At 42.7% G+C, this 27,227-nt stretch overlaps 1 protein-coding gene across 5 annotated transcripts in view; it reads right to left on the bottom strand.

Annotated features, from left to right (window-relative positions):
* Positions 1–4,140: 4,140 nt before the first annotated feature.
* Positions 4,141–27,227, bottom strand: part of NSMF (NMDA receptor synaptonuclear signaling and neuronal migration factor) — a 183,638-nt gene continuing 160,551 nt past the window's right edge. For all 5 annotated transcript variants that reach the window (XM_069241389.1, XM_069241392.1, XM_069241388.1 and 2 more), the window contains 2 exons: positions 17,769–17,844; positions 4,141–14,515 (listed from right to left, as the gene is read on the bottom strand). In XM_069241389.1, the coding sequence (XP_069097490.1) occupies positions 14,418–14,515; positions 17,769–17,844 (174 nt within the window). In that variant the 3' untranslated portion in view covers positions 4,141–14,417. The remainder of the gene's footprint in view (positions 14,516–17,768; positions 17,845–27,227) is intronic.

The following is a 27,227-nucleotide window of genomic DNA, read 5'->3' as shown; positions in this document are numbered from 1 at the left end:
CGGGTTTAAATGTAACATCACTCTGGTGCCAGCATTCATTTGGCAATGAATACTGACACCAAAATGACAGTTGTGTATGTGTGCGATATGTGTTATGTATCAGTGTGTCCCTATCCATGTCCAGCCTAAATGTGCTCCTGGCATATGCATGGCACAGTAATTCAAAAAATTGCTGTGACATATGACTGCAGGGGTCCTGAGCTCATATGCAGTGACCACACAGCCAGTGTGGGTACCCTACCTTTAAGTCTGGTGACGGAGGGGGGTGGTTGTGTTTTCTCTGTGGTACTGTGACAGCAACAATGGAAGGTCTTGTCCAGTCATGTCCAGTCGAAAACGGAAGTGAAATTGGAAAAATTGGAGGTTTGTACCCTGTTTCCCATCCAAGCCGCCAACTCAGGTGTGGAGGTCGGACTGCCACAGTTGGCTTGGTAGTAAGGCACATTCAAATCTGCTCGGTGGTATAGGTGGCTGGGGTCCTGTCATCAGCCCCTATTCCCAATGCCGTCATTGAAGGTGCTGGAGATTCTAGGCAGAGTCAGCTGGACTCAAATGTTCTTTCACCTATAGTCCTGCAAACGTTTAAGTTGGGCAGGCAGACCGCCAAAGTGGTAGACAGGTTTTCCAACGGAAAACCAGTGGTCAGTCCATTACCACCCAGGTCTAAATCAGGCCCCAAGTCTGGGTATAAGGCGTCAACTGTGTCCAAGGATATTAATGGCAAGTTAGGAGATGGCCTCTGGACTGGTGATTGCGCCATCCGTATAAATATCATCTAATCCTGTAAGAGGATCAATTGCAAATAAAATACTCAATTTGCAAAGCTTTTTTATAGCCACAAATAAGTACATGCCAAAAAAAGTGAAACTTGTGAATGTCTAATAATGGCATTGGCTCAAATGAGCTTGGGGGTAACTTATCCTGGTGTGTGTAACTTACAAAGCATTAAATGTATCCAATAAAACTGCGCACACAACAGATACTGTTATTATAAATACAATATCTCTTTGCAGCCTGTGAGATACTAGTCATCCTCCTCTATGAACACCTTTTGGCCAAAGTAACTCTCATACCCATCTTCTTTGCCATATTCCATCTCATCTGTTGCCCAACCAGATACAGCAAACATTTAAGTGTTGACATCTCTGTTTTTATCTCATCAGCCTGCAGTCTTTTACTCTAGCAAAATGTACCAATGTACCTTGGTGAATTTAAATTAATTGTGGACCATGCCATTAAAGGCTTTCTTTTCTTGAACTCATTGCCTCAGTCAAACTGACATCTCACATCACTCGCTTAACACATTCCAAAAGCAACACAAGTGACCTTGTTATGTTTCCCCTTAACTTTCCTAACCTATAACTGCCAGTTTTTTACTCCACCAGTCCAACCATTCAGCAATTGCTATTCATATTCCTAGAATTAAGTTCCCACTAAATGGACACTGAAAGCCATCTGTCTCATAAACACACTTCTTTAAAAGTTTCTCATTCCAAAGTATCAGCCAGATTCTGTTTTCACTTCCTCCTACTATCCCCTCTGACTCTGACACACGTTCCTCCAGGAACTGAACAAAAAATAGATGCAAACTTGAGATGGCAGGACATTAATCCAAATCCTCAGCTCGCCTCACTATTCCCATGCAGCACATGCAAAACAATTACTATCACCAAAGCCAATGGCTACCTAAAAACAATTCTCAAGACTAACAGTGACAATAAGGCATTATTTAAAGTGGTGAAACCCTGTCCTGACTCCTTTCACCATCCACGTTGCTCATTCTGTGCAGATTTTAATTGATTTATAAGTATTGTATTTTATTAAAAGAAATTTAAACAATTAAACTCAGCACTGACAACTCCACTGTTCATTCTACAAAATCTCATGGACCCTCCAAACATTCTATCATCCATTATGAAATCCATATCCTCACTGAGGACCTTACATCAATTTTGGAGTGCATCGACTGCACTTTACACCAGTATCCCCTCATTTTGGAACACTGGTCAAATCTGCATCCTATTCAAAAAACTCAAAGCCAGCTAGCAGTGCTGTTCACTGACCACATCCTGGGGAATGTTTGAAAATTTCAGTGGCTAACCAGTTCCAAAAGCATCTTATTCTTTACAACCGCCTCTAACCCTACCTATCTGGGTTTTGTCCATGGTGCATTTATTACTAAGGCTACCATTCTTCAGGTAGTAGATGCCATTCTTTCCATTACTGAACTAATGGTCCTTATCTAATGGTGCTGCCAATTTTGGGAGTGATCTTTGTAAGCAATTAACCATCAGGTCTTACTTTAAACTTTTCATCATTCATGGGGATCCTAATACTATCCTAAATTGATTAACTTCAGAACTCTCTAGTAGAAAACATTTGTAGTGTTTGAACTTCCAAATAGTCGTCAATACCTAGTTTGTGTGGAGTTTTACACATTTGTGTTCTCCCTCCTATGATGTTCAGCCTGTGCTTAAAGCTGCTGGGTAGATGGCGTAGCCAACAGAACATTACTATCCACCAATATATAGAAAAATTTATGGTTATATCTTGAAGTGTTGTTGGAAAAAATAATCCTCAAACTCAGACCCTGTCTGAACATCATTAGAATCTGAATCTCTGCAGGGTACCTGCAACTCACTCAAACAAAGCCTGAGTTTGTCCTCATAAAAGGAAGAAGCCTTGAGCCCCTAACCTAGGAGTGGCTCAACAATATGAACTTAGAAGGTTCCTTCTGAAGTCTTTCATCTTATCACATCTGTGGCACATGGAGCTCAGAGCAGATTATCACATTATCACACAAGGAGTCAACACTAGTTGATTTCTACTTATTGTTAGGTTTGCCCATTTAGGTGTCATATAAATTTAAATCTCATTGTGACATTGAATGCGCATGGTTGTAGAATGACTGAAATTGTTAACGAAAGCATGCATTCAATGTATTCAATATCAACTGAATGTAGCCCATTTATTCATATAGATCAGAGAATAAATTAGCCTATGCTTAGTCCTGCGCAAAGCTACAAGCCACTAGATGTGTAAAATTGCTGGAGGAATCTCCTGAAGATTATATATTATAGCTTAGAACCCGCCGTAGCAGGTTCTACCGGCTATTAAAGGCCCGCTCCCACGTTAAATGCCCGAGCCGAAGGCGAGGGCATTTAACAAGGGAAAGGGCCTTTAATAGCCGGTAGAGCCCGCCACGGCAGGTTCTAAGGCTATTAGAACATTCTGCCACTCAGGGCAGAATGTTCTATTAAATAAAACAAATTGCTCACGGAGCCCAAGGGGATTAAAATCCCCTCGGCCTCCGTGAGGCTTTGTTCACAGCTGTTGCTGTGAACAAAGCGAACATTGGAATGTTCGCGCTGCGGGCTTTTACCGGCCAGTAAAAGCCCGCAGCACTCCATTGTTTTCAATGGATCTGCCAACTTTCGAATGTTCTAATCATTGTTTATTTTGAGCCTAGTCTAGAAATTTTCACTTCTTATCACCAGCCCAGAAGTTTGGGTTTATTTTTTTCCACTCTGAGGCTTTTAACTTGTACTGCCTGGCACACTCACTTCAACATTGTATCACTGTGGAAATTCTTATTGATTGAGTCCCAGCACTTTTCCTGGACATATAGGTGTGAAGGCTGATTATTTATGGCCACATGAACTGGGTATTTTTATGTTAATATGAAGAAGAGAATTTAAAGAATTATCCAGTCCTTTATAAGGTAACTTTCATATTCAATATTTGAAACACACAGTTTGTCCGTTTTGTATTCAAAGGTGTAATGCTTATGATGTTGACACCAAGTTCAATGTTTCAATATATTAACAAAGTGAATTAGGTACCTTTTAAGTATGATAATATAGTGTTCTATGAAGAGAGTGCACTGAGAACTGGGATGCAGATGGTTCTGTCACTCAGAATTGTATTGCATTGTGCCCAGCGTATCACCTTACTGACTTTGTCTTACGCAAGTGTTTATTGTCTGGTATGTCCAAATGGCACAAGCTGAAACTAAAGAACCACAACTTTCTTTTGATGATACTTCTAATGCAGTTGCTGCAACGTTTCGAATCTTCAAGAGGCTGCACTGACAAGCCGTGTCTGAAGGTAAAAACATAAAGGAAACACAGCAAGGCGTAGTAATAGCAAATTAATTTATTTCATTACCATGTAGCCTTTTCTTGTGACATATTATGAACAAATTTGACAAGGTTCTTCTTAAAGGACATGTTTTATTTTTGAGTTATGGCATAATTGAAATTTTAGCAACATTTGTTAGAGGCAATATTTTTAACCACTTCAGTAGTTTTTGCTTTTTGACAGCTTTAGAGATAAGGAAAGGGGCACAGGGTATCCACAACATATTGTCAGATTGTAATATGCATCACAGTCCACATTTTACTCATCCATCAATATGGCATTCATCTCCTTTTTTCCTTATGTATAATAACGCTAGTACGGTAACTTGGGATTAAGCCTCACAAAAAAATGCAAATCTGCGTAGCATAATTTACATCTTTTTCTGCCTCGAATTTGTAAAGAAATCGTAGTAATTTTACTATGTTTTGAAAGCCATTATATCTAAGCCAGTTGGTCTAGTAGCATACAGTATTATGGCAATCCAAGAGAATTCTAAGAAAGCTCTGAAAAAACACGCCCAGCTACTTTCTGAGTCAATCCTAATACTGTTTAAGATCAGTACATAACAACTATCCGAGTGAGTAATCAGGAAGAGTACAAGAGGTAAGCAACCATTTCTCCTGTGTCATAGCTGATGAAGCATTCAGTGAACGTTCTCTTAAAGGGGGGGGGGAGGGTTGTTATAAGATACTAATGTCTTATTTTAAGGAAAACAATGAACACTGTAGGTGATTTTTCCAGATGTTTGTGTTGGAACAAAGACAAGAAAAGGTATGCTCTGAACAAATGAAAAGGTAATTTGCAAAGTTAACATCTCGTTCTATTATCAGACATTCATCTGAGCCTAAAGAACCAGAGAGGTTGTAAGGCTTTGGCAGAGTGAGAAATTTCCCAGGGCCCCTATCTCCCAAGAAGCCCCCTGGAAAAGTGAACCTTCTCTCTACCTTGCCTCTGGATATCCCTGACTTTCTCTTTCTTTGCCCAGTGGCATTTTTGAGCCACTAAAAAGACCTACTTCAGCTGTTTTCGTTTGATCGCATTTCTGAAAATATGTTTGGTATCATGTCAGCTTGAGCGAGCAGAAAATGGGTAAAGCAATTCAAAGTTGTCCCAAATAGGGGACCCCAAAATATGCCTTGCCCGGTGTCCCAAAAATCCTTAAGATGGTAGTGTACAGGACCACATCCAAAATGATGGGCAGGCCTTCCAAAATACTAAAGGATGAGAATTCCTATAATCCAGGGATGAAATCTGCAAATTGGAGAATGGCCACCGAAACAAAATTACCTGGGTAATGGGGTGCCTTACATCTACTGACTAAATATAAAATGTTCATGTGGTATAACTGTCTCATCTACTGACTATTTATTTTTTCTTACAGTTCGCCCATTATGCTGAAATCATACTGTTCAGTCTGAAGCAAACAGGAGGGATGGTAGAATCCATATTTCTGCTCTGCGTTTCGTGGACAAGGCCCCACAATTCATGGAATGACAAAGTCGCATATGCCAGTGTCTGTGCTAATTTTCAACAACATGCAACAAGTGCAGGTTCTAAGGCTTCAGGTGGTTCGATTTCTGTGGGTAAAAAGCTAGGAGGTATAGAACAGTCATTCACTGGCACGTCATGCTTTACATACTGCCTTCACTGACTCAACAGCTTGTGTCAAAATCTAAGATTTCCCTTTAGTCTTGCTCACCTCATCTCACATCCATTTTATGATACTATTAGTTGATTCGCCAATTTAGCATTTCACATGTAAAGTGTACTAAATTTCTACATCAAATGTATATATATTTTATACTCATGGAAAAAATGATTCTAAATAATTCTTATTCTGAAAAGGAAGAGGAACTTCTGTGAGCATGGAACATTGCAACATAAGGATGTAGGCATTTTGACAATAGGCCTGGGCACTTTTATTGAGGTGAACTATGAATCAAATTGTAAAATCTGTAATATCTCTGATAATCGCATTGCAGATCAGTGACAATTTTTTCATGAATTGTAATATTTTGTCACAAATTTCTTTTCTGTCAAGCATTTTTCCATAAATTGAATAATCTTCTCACATATCAATAAAGCATTTTTATTTTCATTCATCCTTTCAGTATTTACATATATTCTAGTGGAGGAATAAACATGTCAGCCATGCCTGAAGTAAAATGACCAATTTAAAGCAGTCACTTTTGTGAAAGACTGATTTATTCTCAAGAATTAGTTGATTTCAGTAATTTCTGGTGGGATGAACATTTTGTTGGTGTCTAATCGTTCAAGGTGCCATTGGAATAAAAGTAATAGGCCTCCTGTTCTTTTTCTCTTGAGGTCACGTGTCTAAGAACCCTAATGTTGCAACTGCATGCACTAGAAACGTTTAGTAACAACTGATCTTGAACGTCAACCTTAACAGTTCTAGCTCTGCAACCTCACCCCATGTCCTTGGCCCACCTAGCTGATTGGCCCACCTCCAGCTGTACCATCTAGAGTGATACTTATTTCCTAGCCTCCCCCAGCTGTTATTGCAACCAATTTTTTGGCTTTATGATTATGCTCAGGAGATGTATGAGAGGATGTTGAAAGGGGCATTTCTAATTCACATTGTCACATTTTCCAATGGCATATTATCTTGCATCACTGATTACATACAACAAAAATTAATAAATCAAAATAGCAATGATGTATAAAGCTTATTTATGGCAACATACTGAACAATCAACAATTAACATTAATGGAAAGAATTGTTTCGAAAATGTCATGATAAACAAAATCCCCATAAAGATGGTTCGATTTAATTTAAAAATTGTCAACTTCAAATATACTGAAAATTGAAGTTATGAGCCTGAGACATGAAAGCAAATCTATGATCAGCAAGAAGGTCACGAAGCAGTGATTTATTGTTTATTTACACAACACTTGGATGTTAATGCAGCAATGGACTATAAAGGATCACAGTCTTGACATAATGTCATGGCGAGAGAGACTAAGCATAATTTTCTACATTGTTAAATTCTTCACCAAGTTTCGTTTCTCTCTCACACTCTCACTCACCTCAGCGGCAACAAACAACCCTAACAAATATTGCTATAAGGTAATGATCGCTAGTTCTGTGAGCAGAATCCCACACCTCGCTAAAATCACAAGATTCCCGACTGCCCGTGGTTCATAATTTCTCAAATGGATGTTCAAGGCTTTGTTTAACGCAACTGTACCCTGAAAAATAAAGACAGATTCTGCTGTGTTCTAAGACACAGGAAGTCTGGTTTGGTGATCAAGTTGACGGCATGCACTCTTTGGGAGGTTTGTTATGTCACCTTAACTCTATCTTGTTCTATAAGAATTCATAAGCTGCCTTGTGTGAAGAACCTGATGAATAAGGACAGGAGATGGAAAAGTATTTGGTTAGGTAGAAAGAGTAGCCTTCGGAAAAGAAGAGTCTATGGCATTGCCTCCTCACATTTCTCCTGTTTTGTGGTACACAAGACTGATTTTTGGTGGCAGCTTATATGCAGGTGGAGGACAACATATGCTAGGGGGGCCAGAAGAGGATTTATTTATAAACTTGTTCCTAAAATGTCTCTACAGAAAAAACACTCCCAAGTTTTCTTCTTAAATTAAACAAAAGATGTTTTTAAAGTCTTTCTTATTGTTTCTTAATTGTTCTACTTTGAAATTCCAGTTGAGTTGGTAGGAAGGTGGATTTCCCAGTGGCAAATGCCTGTGGATGCATCAATTGTGTATAACATCACATGATCCTATTGTTTAGAGACCATCTTTTCAGAGATTATGATGCTAAAAATAGTCACTGCCAGCACACTTCTATGGCGGAAAGTTCAACAAGATGCTCTTCATACAATGGACGAGGTGGTGGCATCGCTGATGCTGTAGTTTGCTGGTCCTCTACCTCCAGTATATTTATGTCAGCATATGCTGTATGGCCGAAAAAACAGGAAATCTTTTCTTTTGGAATGACCCGTGTCCCTCGAAGACCTCCATATGGTCCTGAATATTCAGCAGCTCAATAGACCTACAGTATTCTAATATTTCGGACCTAACAAAGTGGTAACACTTGAACATTTCCAAATACTCTCACAGTAGTGAGAGAAATTTCCCTGGGTGATTTACCACTGGAGTTAGCACTTTCTACAGAAATCACAGGGGTTTAAGTATAGAATACCAAATAGGGTGACCTACCAAAATACTTATCCTTCAAACACATCCAAGACTAACATCAGCTCCTGGTGATCATGATATATTTCTTCTCTACTTCATGTCCAATAACCATGTGCACCAGACATAGGAAGTAGAACAGTGTCAGAAGAGACAAGAACCTTACTTGTGTCTTCCCACAGAAAGAGTCATGCAAAATGGGGTGAGAAAGCAGAGCTAATAACTGTTTCTTTGGTACAAGGGAGAGAAAGTGGAAGAGAAAGGGTGGAAGGTATTTTCCTCTATAAAAGATGGGGGAATGTGAAATTAAGGTGCAGGAATGAGATCAGGTGGTGGGCCAAACCACAAAACAGAAAGAAGGTTGAAACAGAACAAAAGCAAAACATTTGAAATTCATATTGGGACGAAGAAAAGTGGTTCAAAATGTGGATACATGTGGGAAGGAATGTAAAGATTCAATCAATAGACATAGTTCCAGGTTAGGCATCATATATCAGGGAAGATGTTCTAATATTTCATGGCTTCACTTGGGCAACGTGGTTTCACAATCAGTGGGAGGAGTCAGTTCACCCCCCTACACATGAGCAGCTTGCTGGACGGAAAAGGGGTGGGGTGGGGTGTAACAAAAAACAACAAAAACAAAAAATGTACTTTTTGTCACGGGCTGAGCCTTGCCGCAACCATCCGCTCCTACACTGGGCTCAGGCACAGGCTCCCAGCCTGCCCTACGCCCAATCCTAATGCTGCTTTCATGCTGCTAGCAGCATGAAAGCAGAATTAGGATTGGACGGAGTGCCCAGCCAGGGCACTCCACGGCAGACTAAAAGTCTCTGCCTGCTCTCGCCAACCCAGCAACGCAGTGCCTGCGTTGCTGGGTTGGAGAGAGCCTTGTGTGCATGTGTGTTTCGCCGACCTGAGATGGCCGGCCAAATATACATGCATACTGAGGGGGAGTGCTGTGTACTCCCCCTCGCCCCTGTCACAGCCCAAAGGCCCGCCGCTTTTTTACTATAAAATGATAATAAACATTGTTTATTATCGTTTTATAGTAAAAGTTGTGCAGCTGTTGCTGCTGGTGGGGGTGGGGGTGGGGAGGGTGACGCCCCTCCGCCCTAATGGAGGAGCCCCCCTGCCCCTACATACTGTTATTGACTGTCCATGCTTCAGGACCCCGTTTGATCTCCTTAGTTACATATTAGTCACCTTCTCCAGACAGCAACTGGTTACTCATGCTTAACAATTCTCATATGATCTCCATAGTTATATATTAGAAGTTACAGCTCCAGACTGCAACAGGCTTTCTGTGCTTCAAGAGCCCAGTCTGAACTCCATAGTTAAGTTTCAGGCGTAGCTATCTATATTGCTGAAGAATCTGAAGAACCTGTCAATCTGCAGGAGCTGGCGGGTTTGATTTAATACATCTAAGTTTAAAAAATGTTGGTACCTACATCAATCGGTCAACAGGAACATGCTTCTGTACAATATGTCTTACTTTAAATTCCTTATATCATCAGAAGAACTTTGCATATTACTATATGTACATATGCTAGTAGAAGAACTACAGTTACCCTCTTATATCAAAGAAAATGTATATAACCACCTCATCCATCATCCCTGATGGCAGCTAACATGACAGCTATTCTCTATCATGCATGGCTTTTTGGGCCATTAGTTATTAGACAAAATGCATACTTTCTTCCTCGTCTGCCTCACTCACTACAGCTTTCTATTCCTCTCCCACGAGGTCAAAGAACTGCAACCTGAATAGTGGTTTTGAAAAACGCCCCGAAAATTCATAATCCCCACAATGAGTCATATCCCAGATGTAATTCTCAAAAAACAATATGTTCTCTACATCTGCATTTCCACTTTTCACTTGTTTAACATTGTCTGGTAAAATGGATGCTTTGTCTGGCTCTTGACCCTCGCAACTGTTCAAATTGCATATAGCCCAATGAAAAGAACGCTTAACAAGATCAATGTAAACCTCTCTATGATGAACTTGCCGTGCCACTCCACAATGGTCTTTTATGAAGTCTTTCATCGCGTTTTTGAAAAATGAAGGATTGAAGAAAAAAACAGTGAGTATTGCAGAGCTGAGATGGCATGAAGCTCAACAGAGGACTTTGGCTTGAAAAGGAGATCATTAGCAGAGAAGAACGTAACAGAAACCAAGATCACCATGGTAAGAAACCTAAAGACCCACATCCACCAAAGAGAGAAGAAATGTGGCATAGCCTGTAGAAGTTTTATTATATCAGAGTACTGAGCCAAAAATACAGTGCTACAAAAATACTGTACCCAAAATATCGACTATAGTAATATTATGAAGGCAAGTATAAATAGGTAAGTATAGATTTATTATTCTTAACTTCACATCTGCTACCTTTTTTACTAGATTCGTGCTATGCAAATACCACATACCAAATACAGACATACGCTTTGAAGATAAATATATACCAACACCTATATAATATATATATGTACCATATTGCTGTAGACAATATTCTGCCAACAGTAATTTTCGAACCCAATATTTTAGATACAATATCCTGGTAGAATACTGTAGAGGCACTGAAAATTGCCCTGGCTGAGAAATCACACTCAAGAAATCTTACTTTGGGTGGCCTCTATTGGTGGTAAAGTCATAGTACACTTCACAAAAAACATAAAAGACCAGAGTAAATGGTTGGAACCAGTTTGGTATTGTGCTGAGGGCTCTCAGCAGATAAGGACAAAAACCACCTGGAGTGAGGTGGCTTTGCAAGGAGGGGGGAGCAAAAGGTTCAAAGCATTGGAACGACTTTTGATGCCAGACCACACTCCGACAATATGAAGTTTTGACAGCATTCAGAACACGCAGCCCACAGAGATCAGTCACATAAAATACCCACCAGTGCATCAGCTATGTGGTTGTAGACTAGTTCTCACGTATGGCGCTTCAGTCAGCTACTTATAAACAAAGAATGGCCCTGGACACATTTGCAGATAAAAAGAGGCAATTAACCTTTGGGGAAACGAAGAAGTAGCACGTTGATGATTTTGGGGGACAGTCTACAGCTGTCAACAGTCATTCTATCACCACGTTTCTTGTAAGAGTCACAACAGTAGTGTTTGTAAGACCGGTGTGGAGACATTATCTACCTCTGCCCAGTGGAAGTATGAATGTTTTCTGCTTGTAGAGCTCCAGTTCGTAACACTCGGGGTAAATTCTCTCAGGTGGCTGACATTTTGTAGAGGCTGTACTGTGCCAATGGGAGTCCAAAGGGCCACTCAGCCACAACCACATGTACTGGCAATTTTAAACTGGAATAGTTCACAGAAAAGCATGTGTTGGAAAAGGAGTATTTCAAGGTTGGGAAATATGTAGAAATAGTTTGATTTCCAGTTACACAATTTATATTTTCATCTTACAAAAAAATCTGAGTGACTCTTCCTTTCACTTAGATGAGTCCTGTGGCTAGCACTAGCAGTCACATTTCTTTTAAAGTACAGAGAAAAGCTTCTGGTCACATTTGTCAAAAGTTATATCCACTTTTCTGTAAGAAACACCCACATACAATTCTATAAACCCAAACGCCACAGCTCATAAAGGAGTGCTGTGAAACCAATTTGGTCTAAGAAAGACCTGGTTAAAGAGGTCGAATCTATTGCACCAACAAAGAACAAAGTGGCTACTCTGTGTGGTCGAAATGAGACCACTACAGACACAAGTGTAGGAAAACAAAGTTTGCTTTCCATCCTATCAAGAAAACACGTCGAACAAAGCTGATAAGATACTATACTTCAGGAGGACCATATCCTCGGAAAATCTATCCTAGTCAAAAAATACATACTTGTATGACAAAAGCAGTTAACAAAGATGGCATGGTTGATAAGAAGACCTAAAATTCAGAGTATGTACTGTAAATGGAACCCAGGAATACACCGTTTTCTATGGGTAATACAGTGACCACTAACTATGAAAATATATTGTTTAAACATGGTCACACTGCAGTGCAAAAGGCAGAAAGACTGACAATGCACATAAAACACAAGTTCAAATGTCAGCCTGCCCATTGGATATGGCATACATTAGCTACCTCACTAAGTTTTGGAGTGTGAAGCCTAAATGGGCCTATGCAGAAAGAAAACCATTGCTCTGCTAAAGATACATTTCCCGAGCATGGCAAAAGATGAGCGACCAAACAAACGCTCATCAATAAAAACTACTCCAGCTATATTTACTTTTTCTGCAGTATCGTGCTTCTAACATCTTGTTTAAAATAACTTTAAGGATACATGAGTACATTTGGCAGATCTTCCTCAGATTGCTTCTGATAAATTTTGATGGCAGATTCCAGCACGCAAATTATGTAGTTTTTCAATTTTGCAAACATGTACTAAAACACTTTAATTTATAAGGTGTTCAAGGTCTCAGCATGTTTTTTGTCAGAGAAAAGTATGGATCCTGAATTATATCAAGCACACATTTTTGGATTAGGTGCGACAAGCACAGCTCCCAATATTTTGACAACCCATAATCTTCTGCAGTACACCGCTACTGCCAAAAGTAATGTGTCAATTTTCCATCATACATGTAGTGAAAAGACAACCATGCTGAAAGAAACAAGGAAGATTTAAGTGCACTCTGGAGTATATTGAAAATACAGTGCCAGTGTATTCACCTACCCAATCTTCAGAGGTGGTCAATACATCACCCACCTTCTGTACTTAAAGCAGCAGTAATGTATCGCAAGTAATATGACCTCCTCTACTCCAAAATGTGAATCAGCTCTACTCCTAGATTTTTTATTCATTTTCAGGATAAGCATTTTTAATTATCCTTATACACTATCACTAATTGTGTTGAAAAATTGATGTGTTGCTTCTGATTCAAGATTCTGCTGCTAATTAAATGATATGCTCAAGAGAATCACACAAAAAGGACAGTCATAAAGGAGCTATTTAAATACTGGTTTTATCCACAACAATTTATATAAGCAGAAAATTCTCAAAATTAAAGCCTTGATCCATTACATAGAATTAGCGACACCTAATTACAAAACAAAACAATTTTTTTAAATTGTTTGATATACTGCTGCTTTAAGCTTACGGGTTCCCAAACTGCAAGCTTCTAAAACCCTGACCCAATACTCATTCTTAAAAATATTTCCAGAAATTTAAAGGCGCAGACATATGCTGGCGTCCAAAATGAAACAGCAAAAAAACACCATGACTAAGATGTTATATGTAAGTCAATGGAAGATAAACAACTAATTCTCTTCTATGTCTCAAACACGACCAGCTGACCTCGACTACAATTTTTTTCTCTTTTTCTAAATTTGTTTTTTACTAATTAAATAGATATATTTTCTATTTAGAAAAATTGCACTTAATTCCTATGAAACCCAAACGAAAGGGAAAAAAATAGTTAACTTGTAAAGATATATGTGTGTGTGTATCTATGTATATAGATATATATATATATTTATATAGATGTATATTAAAATCTATTGTTCTAGCTTATTTGTTTTTCAGCCTATCAATCCTCATTTTGTGGCTATGCACAGACTCATTTTAACCTCTGCTGAACAATAAACAAAAAGTCCATGAAACGGCACCTGGATGGCTTAAAAGGTCTATTCCGTTTGTAAGACAGTCAGATCTGCTGCCTACTAGTGCAAGTTTTTGTAACTTATTATTCATTTTAAGAAAACCTGAGCTTAAAATGCCATGACAAGGACCTCAAAAATCGTAAATCGATATTGAAAAGACCAGCATTTTGTGACCTGATACAGCTCAGTCTTGCAACGAAGTTTCCAGCTCCGTAACTGCAATGAAGAACCTCTCATCTGATGGACCATCACAGTGGCCTGAGGTTTTACGGCGCTCATCTGTCGCTTCTCATCAGCTTCTCTGCATTTCCAGAGGCGACGTACGGCTTCTGTTGCACTGTTCAAAGGCTCTGGAGCTCCTTTTGGATTTCCATCCATGGCTTCCCCATCCATCTACAATTCAGTCAGGATTTAGGGACGGCCTCCTTGCCAAAAGACAAAGTATTTGCAACAGGAATGACTCTTGAGCTCCAGTGAAATGTACACCCTTCTGCTGGAAGGGTTTTGCAAAGCTCATAAGATGTCATCATAGTCCAGTAATTTGGAATGCTGGCGGGTTTTCCAGAGACGGTAGAGGCGGAAGTCGAAGTAGGTTTCAATCAATTGCTTGCCTATGATTGGAAAGAAAAGGACAACAGAGAGGGCCACAAAAAATGGAGGAGAAAGCGTGTTAAAGCAAAAAATAATTGAGTTGGGAAATGTGAAATGAAAAGGACAATGGTAAATTGAAAGAGATGGAAACGATTAAAGAGCATGGCAAATACAAAGAGGTACAGACAAGAAAGAAAGACAAAAGAAGGAATATAGAGAGAAAAATGGGAGAGTTATCAATTCATTGATGTTTATAGTAAAGAACAAAAATACAGACTGCATCAAAAAGCAATAGTGTTTGGCCATAAGGATCTTTGTATTTGGGAAGGGTCCACTACCTTGCATCCATGTCTACAGATTTTCCCTTCTTTTAGACCCAGACTGGTCACAATGCCCCAGCACTGGTGAATGTGACATTGCCATTTTATTAGAAGCCAACAACTGTATGAGCTTCTGGGTGCCTCACCTACCACTGGACTGGAAGAATGCTGCACTATGTGCTATTACTTCACCAGAGTTTTATGGAGTGAACAGATGAAGGTGTCAAAGCTTCCCCTTACATGTATCCTACTTGCATCTCTTGACTATCCTACTCTATTTTGTGAATCATTTTTTAACAACCTGAACAATATACCCATTTAAGTCATATCATAACAACAAGCATCTTTCTAGAATGTTAAGCGGACTGTAAAATAGCTACCAGAGTTGCCTTTGGAATTGAGACTATAGTTATTTGATTTTTCTCATTGGGTTAATACTGTAGTCAACTGTAACGTGCTGAGTGTTACTGTCTACTAAAAATCTACCGGTCATTTATCATATCAAGTGCAGTTCTGTAAGATCTACACCTTCTGTATTACAGTTTGCTTCTCACTCGGAAGAAAAACTATCAAAATGGCTATCATGCAGAGCAGGCTTACGTCTGTAGTGTGGAGGTAAGAGTGGAGAAGCATGCATAAGTATTCTACGGACCAAAATCACAAGAAGAACTAATGTCAAGGAATTCCTTAAGATTATTCAGTTTGCAATCTATGCTACACAATAACACCCACTTATAGATGCAGATTTGCAAGCAAAGATGGTAGCTAGTTTTCAATTTTTGGGTGTGTTCTTTGATTATGTCAGTGGAGCTGTAGGCGTTTCCTATTTTGAGGTTGGAAAGGGACTATATATTTGGGCTCTGTTCATGGGTGGCCCAACTCTCTTCACCAAACAAGGGAAGGAGTATTTCCTTCTACATTCAGCCCTACATTGTTTAGCCTAACTTTTGGCGTGATAACAACATTGCCATTACCAGTTCATGGAGAACAAGCCAATCTCTGCAAATTAACAGACAGCTGATTGACCTCTGGTGTGTACACTGATGTTGGGGTCATTACTATGGGATAACCGTCATATGAAGGAACCTCACTAGGCAGACAAGGTCCCTCCGCTCTAGAAGGTTAGCTCTCGAGAACCTGTGAGAACACTTGATTGCAGGGTTTCTGTTTCCTTATAAGAAAAGGGACTGTGACCCTGTCTTCTCCCAAACTTAAGGAACATTTTGGTCTACGAGATAGGGTGATTTCAAAACAGTCATATTTTGGTCCCTTTTGAGAAACAGATGGAAGAAACACATAATTTTAAAATGGACTTGGTCTTCCTTCTAATGATGTCCAGAAAATATATTTTCACTAGGAGACCACTAGACTAACAGAAATACTTCAATATGTCCGATTGAAATCCACTGTTCTACTATCAACAGATCCCCAGCAGATATGAAGGCCCATTATCACATGACATCTCACTTAGTGCAGTCCCCTTTAGCAATAAGAGACTAGGTTAAATGTAGGGAGAGCTTTCTTGACCCTTTGGTAGATACTCAACGTGTGAATATATTTTCACTAGGAGATCACTGCCCGACAGGAGACCACTAGACTAACAGAAATACTTCAGTACGTCCAATTGAAGCCCACTGTTCTATTATCAACAGCTACCCAGCAGCTATCAAGGCCCATGATCACATGACATCTCAATTAGTGGAGTCCCCTTTAGCAATAAGAGGCTAGGTTAAATGTAGGGAGAGCTTTCTTGACCCTTTGGTAGATACTCAATGTGCAACCTTTGAAAGCCATGCAAACCGACGAGGAAGCCAATCAGCTTCAAATTAAAGGGATTAGGGGTTGATACAGTTAAAAGGGAGGTAAGGCTATTTTTAGCATTTAGGGGTAGGTAGTGGTAAAGGAAGGTAAGCCTAATTTCAGAGTTTAGGGTGGTTAGAGGTAAAGGGAGGTAGGGGGAATTTTAGGGATTAAGGGTGGGTAGAGGTAAAAGGGGGTAAGGGTAATTTTAGGATTAAGGACAGACTAGTGGTAAAGACAAGTTAGGGAACATTTAGTAATTAGGGTGGGTTAGGTAAAAGGAGGTAAGGGCAAATTGAGGGTTCAAGGTGAGAAGAGGTAAAGGGAGGTTGGGATTAAGAAAGAAAGGGGGTGCGGCGCACATATACATGCACGCATGTAAATGTATAATCACAAAAATGCTTGGTTAAGACGTAAAATGTAATACAACGCATTGTAAAAGGTCAATTTGTGTATTACATGCTAACGGCTTGCGTTGTCATGTTAGATATTCAAACTAAGGGGCATATTTATAGTCCTCTAGCGCCACCTTGCGCCACATTAATGTCTTATTTTTGATGTTCATGTGGCCCAACAAGGCTAAAATCCCTGCACCGTATTTACAGAGTGGCACAATGCATGTATTGCGCCACTCTGTAATCCTTTGTGCTACATTATGCCTGCACCAGGCATAATGTATGCGAAGGGGGCGTTCCCCCTTTAGGGGAGCCGGAAAAATGGTATAAGGAAATCTATTGTATTTCCTTGCACCATTTTTTTACGACACTTTTAATGCCTGCTCAAAAGCATGTGTTAAAAGGGGGCTTCCATTCTTTAGAATGGGGCCCTTTGTACTCTGCAGGAGTAGCACCAATATTCTGGCGCTACTCCTGCAGAGTACATCAATAGCGTCATGAGAAATTACACTATTGCCCCCTACCCTGCGCCATGGTGCGCCGTATTTTAAATAGGGGGTGCTAAGGGGTGCAGGGGTGCAGGGAAAGTGCACTCGGTGCAGCACCACTTTCCATAAATCTGCCCCTAAGGCTTTTGGGGGATGAGATGAAATGCGTATCAATGCCTAAAAGCTAGAACCACCCTTTAACTGCCCTAGCCTTTTTTTGTATCTGGATGATGTCACAGCTCTCAGCAGCTGGAGGATCAATAAAATTACCTTGTGCCGAAAGTTCGAGAGGTGACTCAAAGATTATTCGGTATGGGCTCATGAGGTTTTTCAAGTTCTGGAACAGCTGAAACAAAAAGACAGTGCGGAGGATAAATGAAATACAGGAAAGATTATTTGAAAAGGATGAACTGTACATAATGGTTTGAACCTGCTGGGTTATAATTTAAAAGTAAATTGGATACAGTTAGCAGCAATGCACTCTCATTTAAGTCTTTATATAAGTACATCACACAATGGGATCGTAACCAGACAAAAAGATATGAATAATTAATAAACCGTTAGTAAAAACAAATGCATTCTGTCTCTGTTGTAACACTAGCTTCTCTTAACGAAGTACTTGCTTATTCATGGGACATATTAATTGCATAGGTCTTAATATTGGTATGTAGCATTTAACATGTAGGGGTAGATTTAAGACCTTTTGTGCTGGGTTAGCGTCACAAAAGTGACCCTTACCAGCACAATTTTTTTTTTTCCTAATTTACTTCCAGTGCAAAACTTGCGCTGGAAAGTATCCTAAAATTAATGCAAAGCCGCCAGAAACACTGCTTTTTGTTACTTAGTGCCAAGGGGGCATTACATGGGTGGTACATGGTCATTCCCATGCAACCACCCATGCCTCTTGACGCAAAATCCTATGTACAAACAATTATAGTCAGGAATTTACACCAAAAGTTAACGTAATTTGAAAGGAGGAGTTAAAAGGAGAAATGTTTTAATTTCTCCTTTGTTTTAGACTTTGCATGCGTGCCGCACAGTGCAACACAGGAAAAGTTTTAAAGTGTGTCAAAGCATAGTATTTTGCACTGGAAGGATACCCTTCCAGTACAAAACTTATGCTAGACTCATTCACACACCCTTGCGCTATGGTGCAAAGGTGTGTGTGTGGTGCACCGCAACTTAAATCTGTGCCGGCACTAGGGAGAGGGGAGGAGAGTGCCAAATCTCAGTCGATATTGCGCTCTCCTGCTCCCTCCCTGTCACACAGCGCAGTGCAGCATTTTTGCCTGCTTCGCTGCGTTCCATGTCTTTTTTGTAAATCTGGCCTGTGGTGTTCAAACTTCTTTCTTTTATTCAAGCATTTTGTTGGGTTAAAACAAAAAACAAGCCTTTAATTATGATAGGTTTTTAAAAAAAAATCTTTATTCGCATTTTCAAGACATCTAAAGTAACTGCTGTTAACAGTTGGTTAAAGTTATTCAAGCATGTCTATTAATAACTAAGAAGGAAGCCCCTCCACCAGCAGCAGCAGCTGCAAACCTTTCACAGAAAAACCATAATAAACTATGTTTATTATGGTTTTATTGTAAAAGGGGCGGGGTCATGGGGGATGACGGAGACTGATTGGGAGTGCACAGCACTCCATCTCAGTGCCCATGTATATTTGGCCGGCCGACCGGCCAAACAAACATGCACACAAGGCTCTCTACAACCTGGCACTGTGTTGCTGGATTGGAGAGAACAGGCAGAGACTTCAACTCAGCCAGGACGCTCAAGCCAATCTGAACTCTGCTTTCATGCTGCCAACAGCATGAAAGCATTGTACGGATTGGCCGCAGGGCAGGCTGGGAGCCTGTGCCTGCTGCGGGAATGGAGGAGCAGCACGGCGCAGCAAACAGGGAAGTTTTTTTTAACTCTTTTAATTTTTTATTTTTATATTATCCACCCCCCCACGAGCCGCCCCGCCCCATTAAATCTTTGCAAGCTGCGACTGTAAAGAAGAAGTGAAAAAAAAAGCAACAATAATATGCAGCAATGAGGTGAATTTCCCTGTCCCCAGGAGAGCAGTAAGTAAACACTGGAGGAGTTGGGTCAGAAGGTAGGGCAGCAGTCAATCCATCTAAGCAAAAGCCACCCTGAATACAAGGGTGTGAACCCTTAAATATCTTGTGATCCAGCCTTCCTAACTCATTTCTCCCACTCCATCAGTTCCCTCCAGGCTCTCCTGCGAGTCCCAGCCCATCTAGTCCTCTCCTCTGCCTTTGCTCCTCCCCCGCCCTATCCAGAAGGTTCCTGCAAGTCTCCAGGTCTCTTTCAGCATGTTCGACCACTTGGCCCCTTTCGAGTCTGTACTCCTCTGCCACTGCCAACTCCAGCAAGTCCTTCCACCACTTTTTCATGGTCAGAGGTCCAGGGATGGCCCAGCGAATCGCATTTCTGTGCCTGGCTAGGACCAGGATCAACTAAGGAAAGCAGTATGCAATGTTACCTCACTTTTTTGGAAGCAGGAGCAATCCTAGGAGGCAATGTAGGATTGTGTCACCTCTGTTTTTGTCACCATCCGCACTTCCTTCTGCACAGCCTCCCAGAACGGGCATACTACCCTGCATTTCCATGTGATGTGTATGAAATCTGCCAGAGTCATGTGGCACCTGCTGCTGTCAGCATCCCATGTGGAATAAACCCTGTGGAATCATTGTGGGGTGAAGTACGCCCTATGCAGGTAATAGAATTGCATTTGTTTAAATCTGGCATTACTCGTGACTTCATGTAGTACTGCTCTAGATCATCACCACTCTCCCATAGCTAGAGGGGAATCAAGCTCCCCAACCCATCATTCCTTTAGGAATTCCATGTCAATGTGTCTTTCATCTTTGAGGGCTACCTGCAGGCTAGGAATAATGTCTTTGTCAGAGCCAAGGTCTAAAGATTTTTGAAGGACCTTCAATTTGCTGGGTTCATCTGGGAATGTTGGCCAGATCTTGTGGATCATTTGGACGATCCCTGCGTATTGTAGGCACTGACCAGGGTTTATTCCAAATTGCGTCATGGCCTCCTCAACTGTCAGGAAGCTGCCATTTAAATATAGGTCTTCTACTGTCTGGCAACCTCCCTCCTCCCATCGTGCCAGGTCCGTGGATTCATGTAATACCACAAATGGTCTCAGCCACCAAATTGGTAGAGGTTTGGTGTATGGGGTGTGCTTCAAGATCAATTTCACTATTAACTTCAATGCTTGGGCCACCTGGGTAAAAGTGAAGGGGGTGGCAGGAGGGAGTCTGCCTCCCCACATGAGTGGACCAGGTGGGACTTCGGCTTACACTAAGCCCGTCAGCAACAACTTCTCCCAGTCGGCTTCAGTAGCTAGAGGGGAATCAAGCTCCCCATCCCATCATTCCTTTAGGAATTCCATGGCAATGTGTCTTTCATCTTTGAGGCTACCTGCAGGCTAGAAATAATGACTTTGTCAGAGCCAAGGTCTAAAATGTTTTGAAGGACCTTCAATTTGCTGGGTTCATCTGGGAATGTTGGCCAGATCTTGTGGATCATTTGGACGATCTCTGCATATTGTAGGCACTGACCATGGTTTATTCCAAATTGTGTCATGGCCTTCTCAACTGTCAAGAAGCTGCCATTTAAATATAGGTCTTCTACTGTCTGGCAACCTCCCTCCTCCCATCGTGTCAGGTCCATGGATTCATGTAATACCACAAATAGTCTCAGCCACCAAATCGGTAAGAGTTTGGTGTACGGGGTGTGCTTCAAGACCAATTTCACTATTAACTTCAATGCTTGGGCCATCTGGGTAAGAGTGAAGGGGGTGGCAGGAGGGAGCCTGCCTCACCACATGAGTGGACCAGGTGGGGCTTCGGCTTCCACTAAGCCCGTGAGCAACGACTTCTCCCAGTTGGCTCCAGTCTCACATCAAAAAGCTGCATACTGCAGTAACCCTGCCAAATAATACAATTGAAGATCTGGTAAACCCAATCCTCCCTCAGCCAAGTCTAATTTTAGTAACTCCAGCCTAACCCTGCTATGCTTCCCCGCTCACATTAAGGTTATCAATAATCTATTTAGAATGTGGAAGAGGGTTCGTGGCAGCATTCAGAATGAATTTTGCATAGTGTAAAGACATCTGGTTGGTAAAAACATCTTGCTCAATGCCATGCTACCAATTATGGCGAGGGTAATGTATTACAGAACTGTATTTAGGCCTCGGGTCCACGCAGGACTCTTTCCATGTTCAGTTTACATTGTTGGCTCGTGTCGTGTGTGATTTGCATCCCGAGATAGCAAAACTGCTGCGACCGCTACTGCAGTCCCGGTGCTGGGAGGTCTACCTTCACTCGATCAACTAGAGAAGCCAGTGGGAAGTCCTACTTGGGTTGACTTCAGCCCCGATATCACCCCAGAGTCAGCCATGAGTCTCATGAGAAGTGGGACCGAGTGCGCCGGATATGTTGGGTATATAAGGGTATCGTCTGTGTATATGGACACAACGTGTATTGTGTTCCCCACCGTTATACCATAAGCCCTCAGCTCTGATCAAAGGCGGATCACCAATGGCTCGATAGAGAGTGCAAAAAGGAGTGGGGGCAGGGGGCACCCCTGTCTTGTTCCTCTCTTGAAGGGGAACAGGGGTGACACCACCTGTCCCATTCGTACTCTGGCGCGTGGCCCTGCATATAACAGGTGTATCCAGGTGATGAAATCCTACCCCAAGCCCAGTCGCCTAAGCACCTCTCAGAGGTATTCCCAGGAGTTGGTAACAAATGCCTTTCAATATTTAAGACTACCAGCGCTGCTTGAATCTCCATGCCAGTTGTCTCGTGCAGAAGATGGGATAATCTTCTCAAAATCATGTGTGTTCCCTCCCTGGTAAAAACCTGCATTGATCTCTGTGGACAAGCTGACCTATTACTCTGCCCAGTCTCAGCATCAGAACTTTGGCCAGGAGCTTGACGTCGACTTTGAGCATGCGTAGAGGTCGATAAGATCCCGAGTTCATTGGGTCCTTCTTTGGCTTAGGTAGCATGATCACTAGGACCTCACGCAAATGAAGAAGTAAGCTAGCAACAGCTCGCACCTCTCAGAGCATCTTCAATACCAAGTGTCGGGGGAAAACGCCTGGTAGAACTCCATTGGGAATCCATCCAGTCCTGGATTGTTTCCTGTGACGATATTTTGCAAAGCTTCCTGCAGCTCCCCCAGTTGTATTTCTCCTTCCAGCCCCTCCATCTGTCCTTGTGCCAACTGCGGGAGCTCCAATTGATCCAGAAAGCCTGTTAAAGCCTGGGGTTTCCCACTGCAGGAGCCACATATACGTCAGCGAGGTGCGCGCACAGCTGCTTATTTATGACTGTTTGCCCAATGACCGGTCCACCATTAGGGTGACGCAGGGTGAGAATCAAAGTGGGTGGTCTTTCCTGCTTTAGTAGCCCGGCCAGTATTCGCCCTGATTTATCTTCTTGCCTATGTAGTCTATGCATGTAGTCCTTCCTGACATGGCAGTCTAGTCTATCCCAGAGAGCCATAGCCCACCTCTGCTCCCCCTCCAATTCCTCTGCCTCTGTTATCTGCTCTGGTGGTCTGTTTTGTAGTTTACAGAGAGTTTCCTATTCCTCTCGTAGCTCACCCTCTAATTTTTTCCTAGTTTCATAAGTCTTGCTAATACTGTCCCCCCAGAGCACTACCTTCAACACCTCCCATGCCACTCCTTGCGTCTCCATGGACTTCCAATTGGTTGTCATATAACCTTGTAACAACAACTGTATATATATTGGACTCAGGGTCTCGCAGTGATTCCTGCCATAACCGCCATAGTGGTATCTCCGCTCTCCGCTCACTGACTCTCGAGTTCTAGTGGCAGCGGGGCATGATAAGACAGAAACCGCACCTGATAGGTCACTGATCTGACATTTATTACTCCATCACTGGAGAAAAGAAATCTGTCTAGATGACTACATGTCGCATGGGTGGCAGAGTAACAGGAATACATTTTGGTGGTAGAAGGGTAAAGGTCGCACCGGATGTCCCTGAAGCGGAGTCTGGCCATTGTCCCCCAGAGACCAGTAACCACATGAGGTTTCGTAACCTGCCTAAGGGGGTGCCGGTCAAGGTGTCCATCAAGGGTGCAGTTGAAATCTCCAGCCCACACCATGGGCATCCCAGCATATATGGGGTGAGTTCCGATTCCAAGTCCAGGAAGAACTCAGCATTGTCTATGTTGGGGGCATATGAATTCAGAAGGCATATTTCCCTCCTATCTAGGTTACCATGTTTGAGGACATACCGGCCTGTCACATCCGCGTGGTGTTCATAATTGGAAATAAACCCCAGGGGCTAGCCAAATGGACACTTTGGCATAGGAAGAATGAGTGGATGAGTAAAGCTGTCCCCTCCATTTTTCTGCAGTTTCTGGGTCTCCTCCTCTAACAGGTGTGCCTCCTGTAGCATTGCGATATGAGTACCCATTTATTTAAGGTAGGTATGGGTTCTACACCTTTTCACAAAGGCATTCAGGCCTCTCACATTCCAGGTGAGTATCCATAGACTGTCACCCAACGCATATTAAGTCCAACCACTCTCCCACTCCTCTTGCCTCTGCGTCCCTCCTCCATCCCATCCCTACACCCACCAAGGGACCCTGGACCCCCATGCTGCATGTAATTGAGTATAACCCCTCAACCTGTAACTCATGCCACCCCAGGTAAAAACCACTAAACTTAACTAATTTCTCCACACTCGTAGAGAAACCCTCCCACCCCCCAAAAAAAAACTGTGACCTACTTAATTCAACTTATTAGCATCTGACTTCTTCCGTTACTCAACAATCCTTAAGGGGTGGAGTAGGTCAGTATAACTAGTGCCCTCTTCACAGCCCAATCACTGGTAATGGTCCTAAGGCCTCACTTGTCTCACAGCTTAAGTCTACCTCTATGTTAGTCCTGAGAACTGTTCAATATAGTGAAAGAACAACTGAAGAACATAGGTGTAGATGAATAGGAGGCAGGCAGTGGGAGCAGGTGAAGTAGAAGGAGAAGGGTACGGAGTGGGGAGGCAAGTAAGCGAAAAGAAAAGAAAGAGATAGGATGGGGGACAAATCTGCCACAAATTCCCTGGGCCCACCCTCGGTGTGTCCATCCGGCAGCCATCTCTGTTGTCTGCATCAAGGAAAAAATAGTAGCATCAGGGCTCCCTGGCAACGTATGCTCCACAGTGACCTTTCTCCTCCAGTTCTTACGGTGACTCTCCTCCTTTTGTTTGTAGCAGGCACCTTGACTTTTCGGTCACAAGTGTTCCCTCTAGGCCATGACCCCTCTTCTCCAGTATGGCATCCAATGCACTTCAGTTATGCTAGGTCGACATAAGACTTCGGGTGCTGCGTGGCCTTCACTGTAGTTGAGCCGGACCGGGAAGATGTGGCTGAAGTGACGGACTCCACCAATGCCTATGCCTTGTCTCTCAATACACTGTTGCCCCAATTCCAGGGCACCATCCAGCTGCACCACTATTCACACAGTAGATATCCCCCGGTTTCCCTGATGGCTTTTTCCTTTGCGCATTGTCTTGTTCTGTCTATTCTGCCGTTCCTCAGTGTCCACTCCACCTGTTGTATATGCCGATATATGCTCACTTCCCCCGACCTTCAGTGCCGGTTTAAAGTTTGGCCACCAAGGTCTTTAGCGCAGACAACTCATCCTGGAACAACATGACCTGTTGTTCTGTTTCAGTTGAGTGTTCCGTCACTTTGCGTGATCATCGCTTAGTAAGTTGACGCCAATAGCCATCGCTTCTATTTCACACAATACAACAAAACTAGATGTCGCAATCACGGCAAGAATCTGGGAGCCTGTGAGTTCTGCCACAGCTCACTGCGTCTTCTCAACTGGAGTTGCGGGGCATTTTCCGGTCCAGTCGCCATGAACTGCTCCATATTTATTTGCTGTGTGCTTCTATGTGCCCTGTATATGCCCATTATGGGTGATCTTGTCTGATAAGTTGTGGTATTTGCCAATTCTTGTGCATGAGAGGCAATGTGTCGTCACTACATTGTTTTCACTCATTTTCAGTTCACATGCACCATCAACAGTCGGCCATATCCAATGTGTCCCTTTATTTACTGGTTTTCACATCTGACCTCCCACAAGCTATACCTCCAGGTTGTAACAGACAACTGCTAATACAGATTTCGGTGGTGGTCTCAAGATCACCTGTGGTGCTATCAGCCCCCAAGGGAGGATCACCCCGGGCACTCCAGAACGCTTCTACAGCAACGTGGCAGCACCAAGGTGCAGAGCACACATGACAAGGCTGGGATTCATGGGTCAGTTCACTGGGGTGTCCCAGTTGCTGCTTGGGGACCTCCCTAAGTCTGGCGCTCCTGTAGGGGCTCCAGCAAGCAAGGTTCTCAATGCAACTGTACATTAATTATTAGCACCGGAACACCCCTTCCACTATCCATGGGGGGCTTCTGGGTACCGGGATCTCTAATCAGGGGAGGCAGAGCCACAGTCAACAAGCAACAGTCTCCCGAAATTCGCAAGCCCACTGTTAAAGGCGCATCATGCAGACATCTATCTCATTGCCCACCAATGCCCCTAAAGCAGTACCTCAGTAGACGGGTAGGTGTGACATCATATGCAGAGTGTTGCTGCCCTGCTGCACGCCTATCTCAGAGGCGCCACTCCTGCTTTGCCCCCAGGCCCCACTGTGCCCGCTGAACTGGTTCTGTCCCTGGAGTGGGCCTCTTCCACAAGAGTCCCTAACTTCCTAGTCTGTGTGGGGACGAGGGTGTGGCTATCCCACGGAGGAGCTGGGCCAACTTCCAGCCTCCCAATGGGCGGCAGAGCTGCACGGCTGGTACCCCATTGCAGTCCCTGTCTGCCCTGTCTCAGTTCCTCACCTCTTGTGGCAAGCCCTGGAGTCCCAACATGCTCTTGCTCCAGGAGGCGTATGGGGCTGCCCCAGCAGCAAAGTGGAGGTACACTCCAGCTCTGTTATGCCCATTGTCTGACCTGTGCTATGCCGCCAGTTGAGGGCCCAGCAGTTGGGAGAAACTCTCCCCTACATGCAGATCCTGCCTCCAGCAATCCAATGCACACTCGTGAGGGAAGGGGGCGCAGTGGTTCTCAGCAAGCCTCCTTCCCACGGTGTCCGGCACTCTGACACTGCATGAAACCCATGGACTCTGAGAGCTCTGGCAGTCCTGTGGCCCAGGACCTCACCGAGTTGCTATTTTTACTTGCATTGCCGCAAGGCCTCGCGGCTGCTCGCCCTCCACAATGTATAGCTTCATGGGCAGCAGTTAAGGAAAGGCCTCAGTATCCTTCCCCTGGGATCGCCGATTGATATCAACGAGTCAGGATCATTTTAGGGCTGCCAGGACGTCAGAATAATTCAGGATAGTTTTGGCCGGGATCTGCCACTTAGCACACCAAGTTGGTCATCTTGCATGCCACCCCTCTACCTCTATTTAATCATGATAGTTAATCATAAGAAGCAAATTGATCCATAATGATCCATAACAATAACTACAGCAGAGCTAAAACTGTCAGGCTAGTACACACGGTGAAGGTGAGTTTTTTTCTAAATAACATACAGTTTAAACGGGCCAGTGTGTCTTGTGTGCCGTAAGCATCTATTGATCTGTTTTATTACAGAAAAACAAAAAAGTAGCTTGCTTGAATTTACCTCAACAAATGGTCATTACTCTAGGCAGCAATT

This window comes from Pleurodeles waltl, chromosome 6 (genome assembly GCF_031143425.1).
Source record: "Pleurodeles waltl isolate 20211129_DDA chromosome 6, aPleWal1.hap1.20221129, whole genome shotgun sequence".
NCBI classification, from domain to species: Eukaryota; Metazoa; Chordata; class Amphibia; order Caudata; family Salamandridae; genus Pleurodeles; species Pleurodeles waltl.
This window is presented reverse-complemented; position numbering and strand designations above follow the sequence as displayed.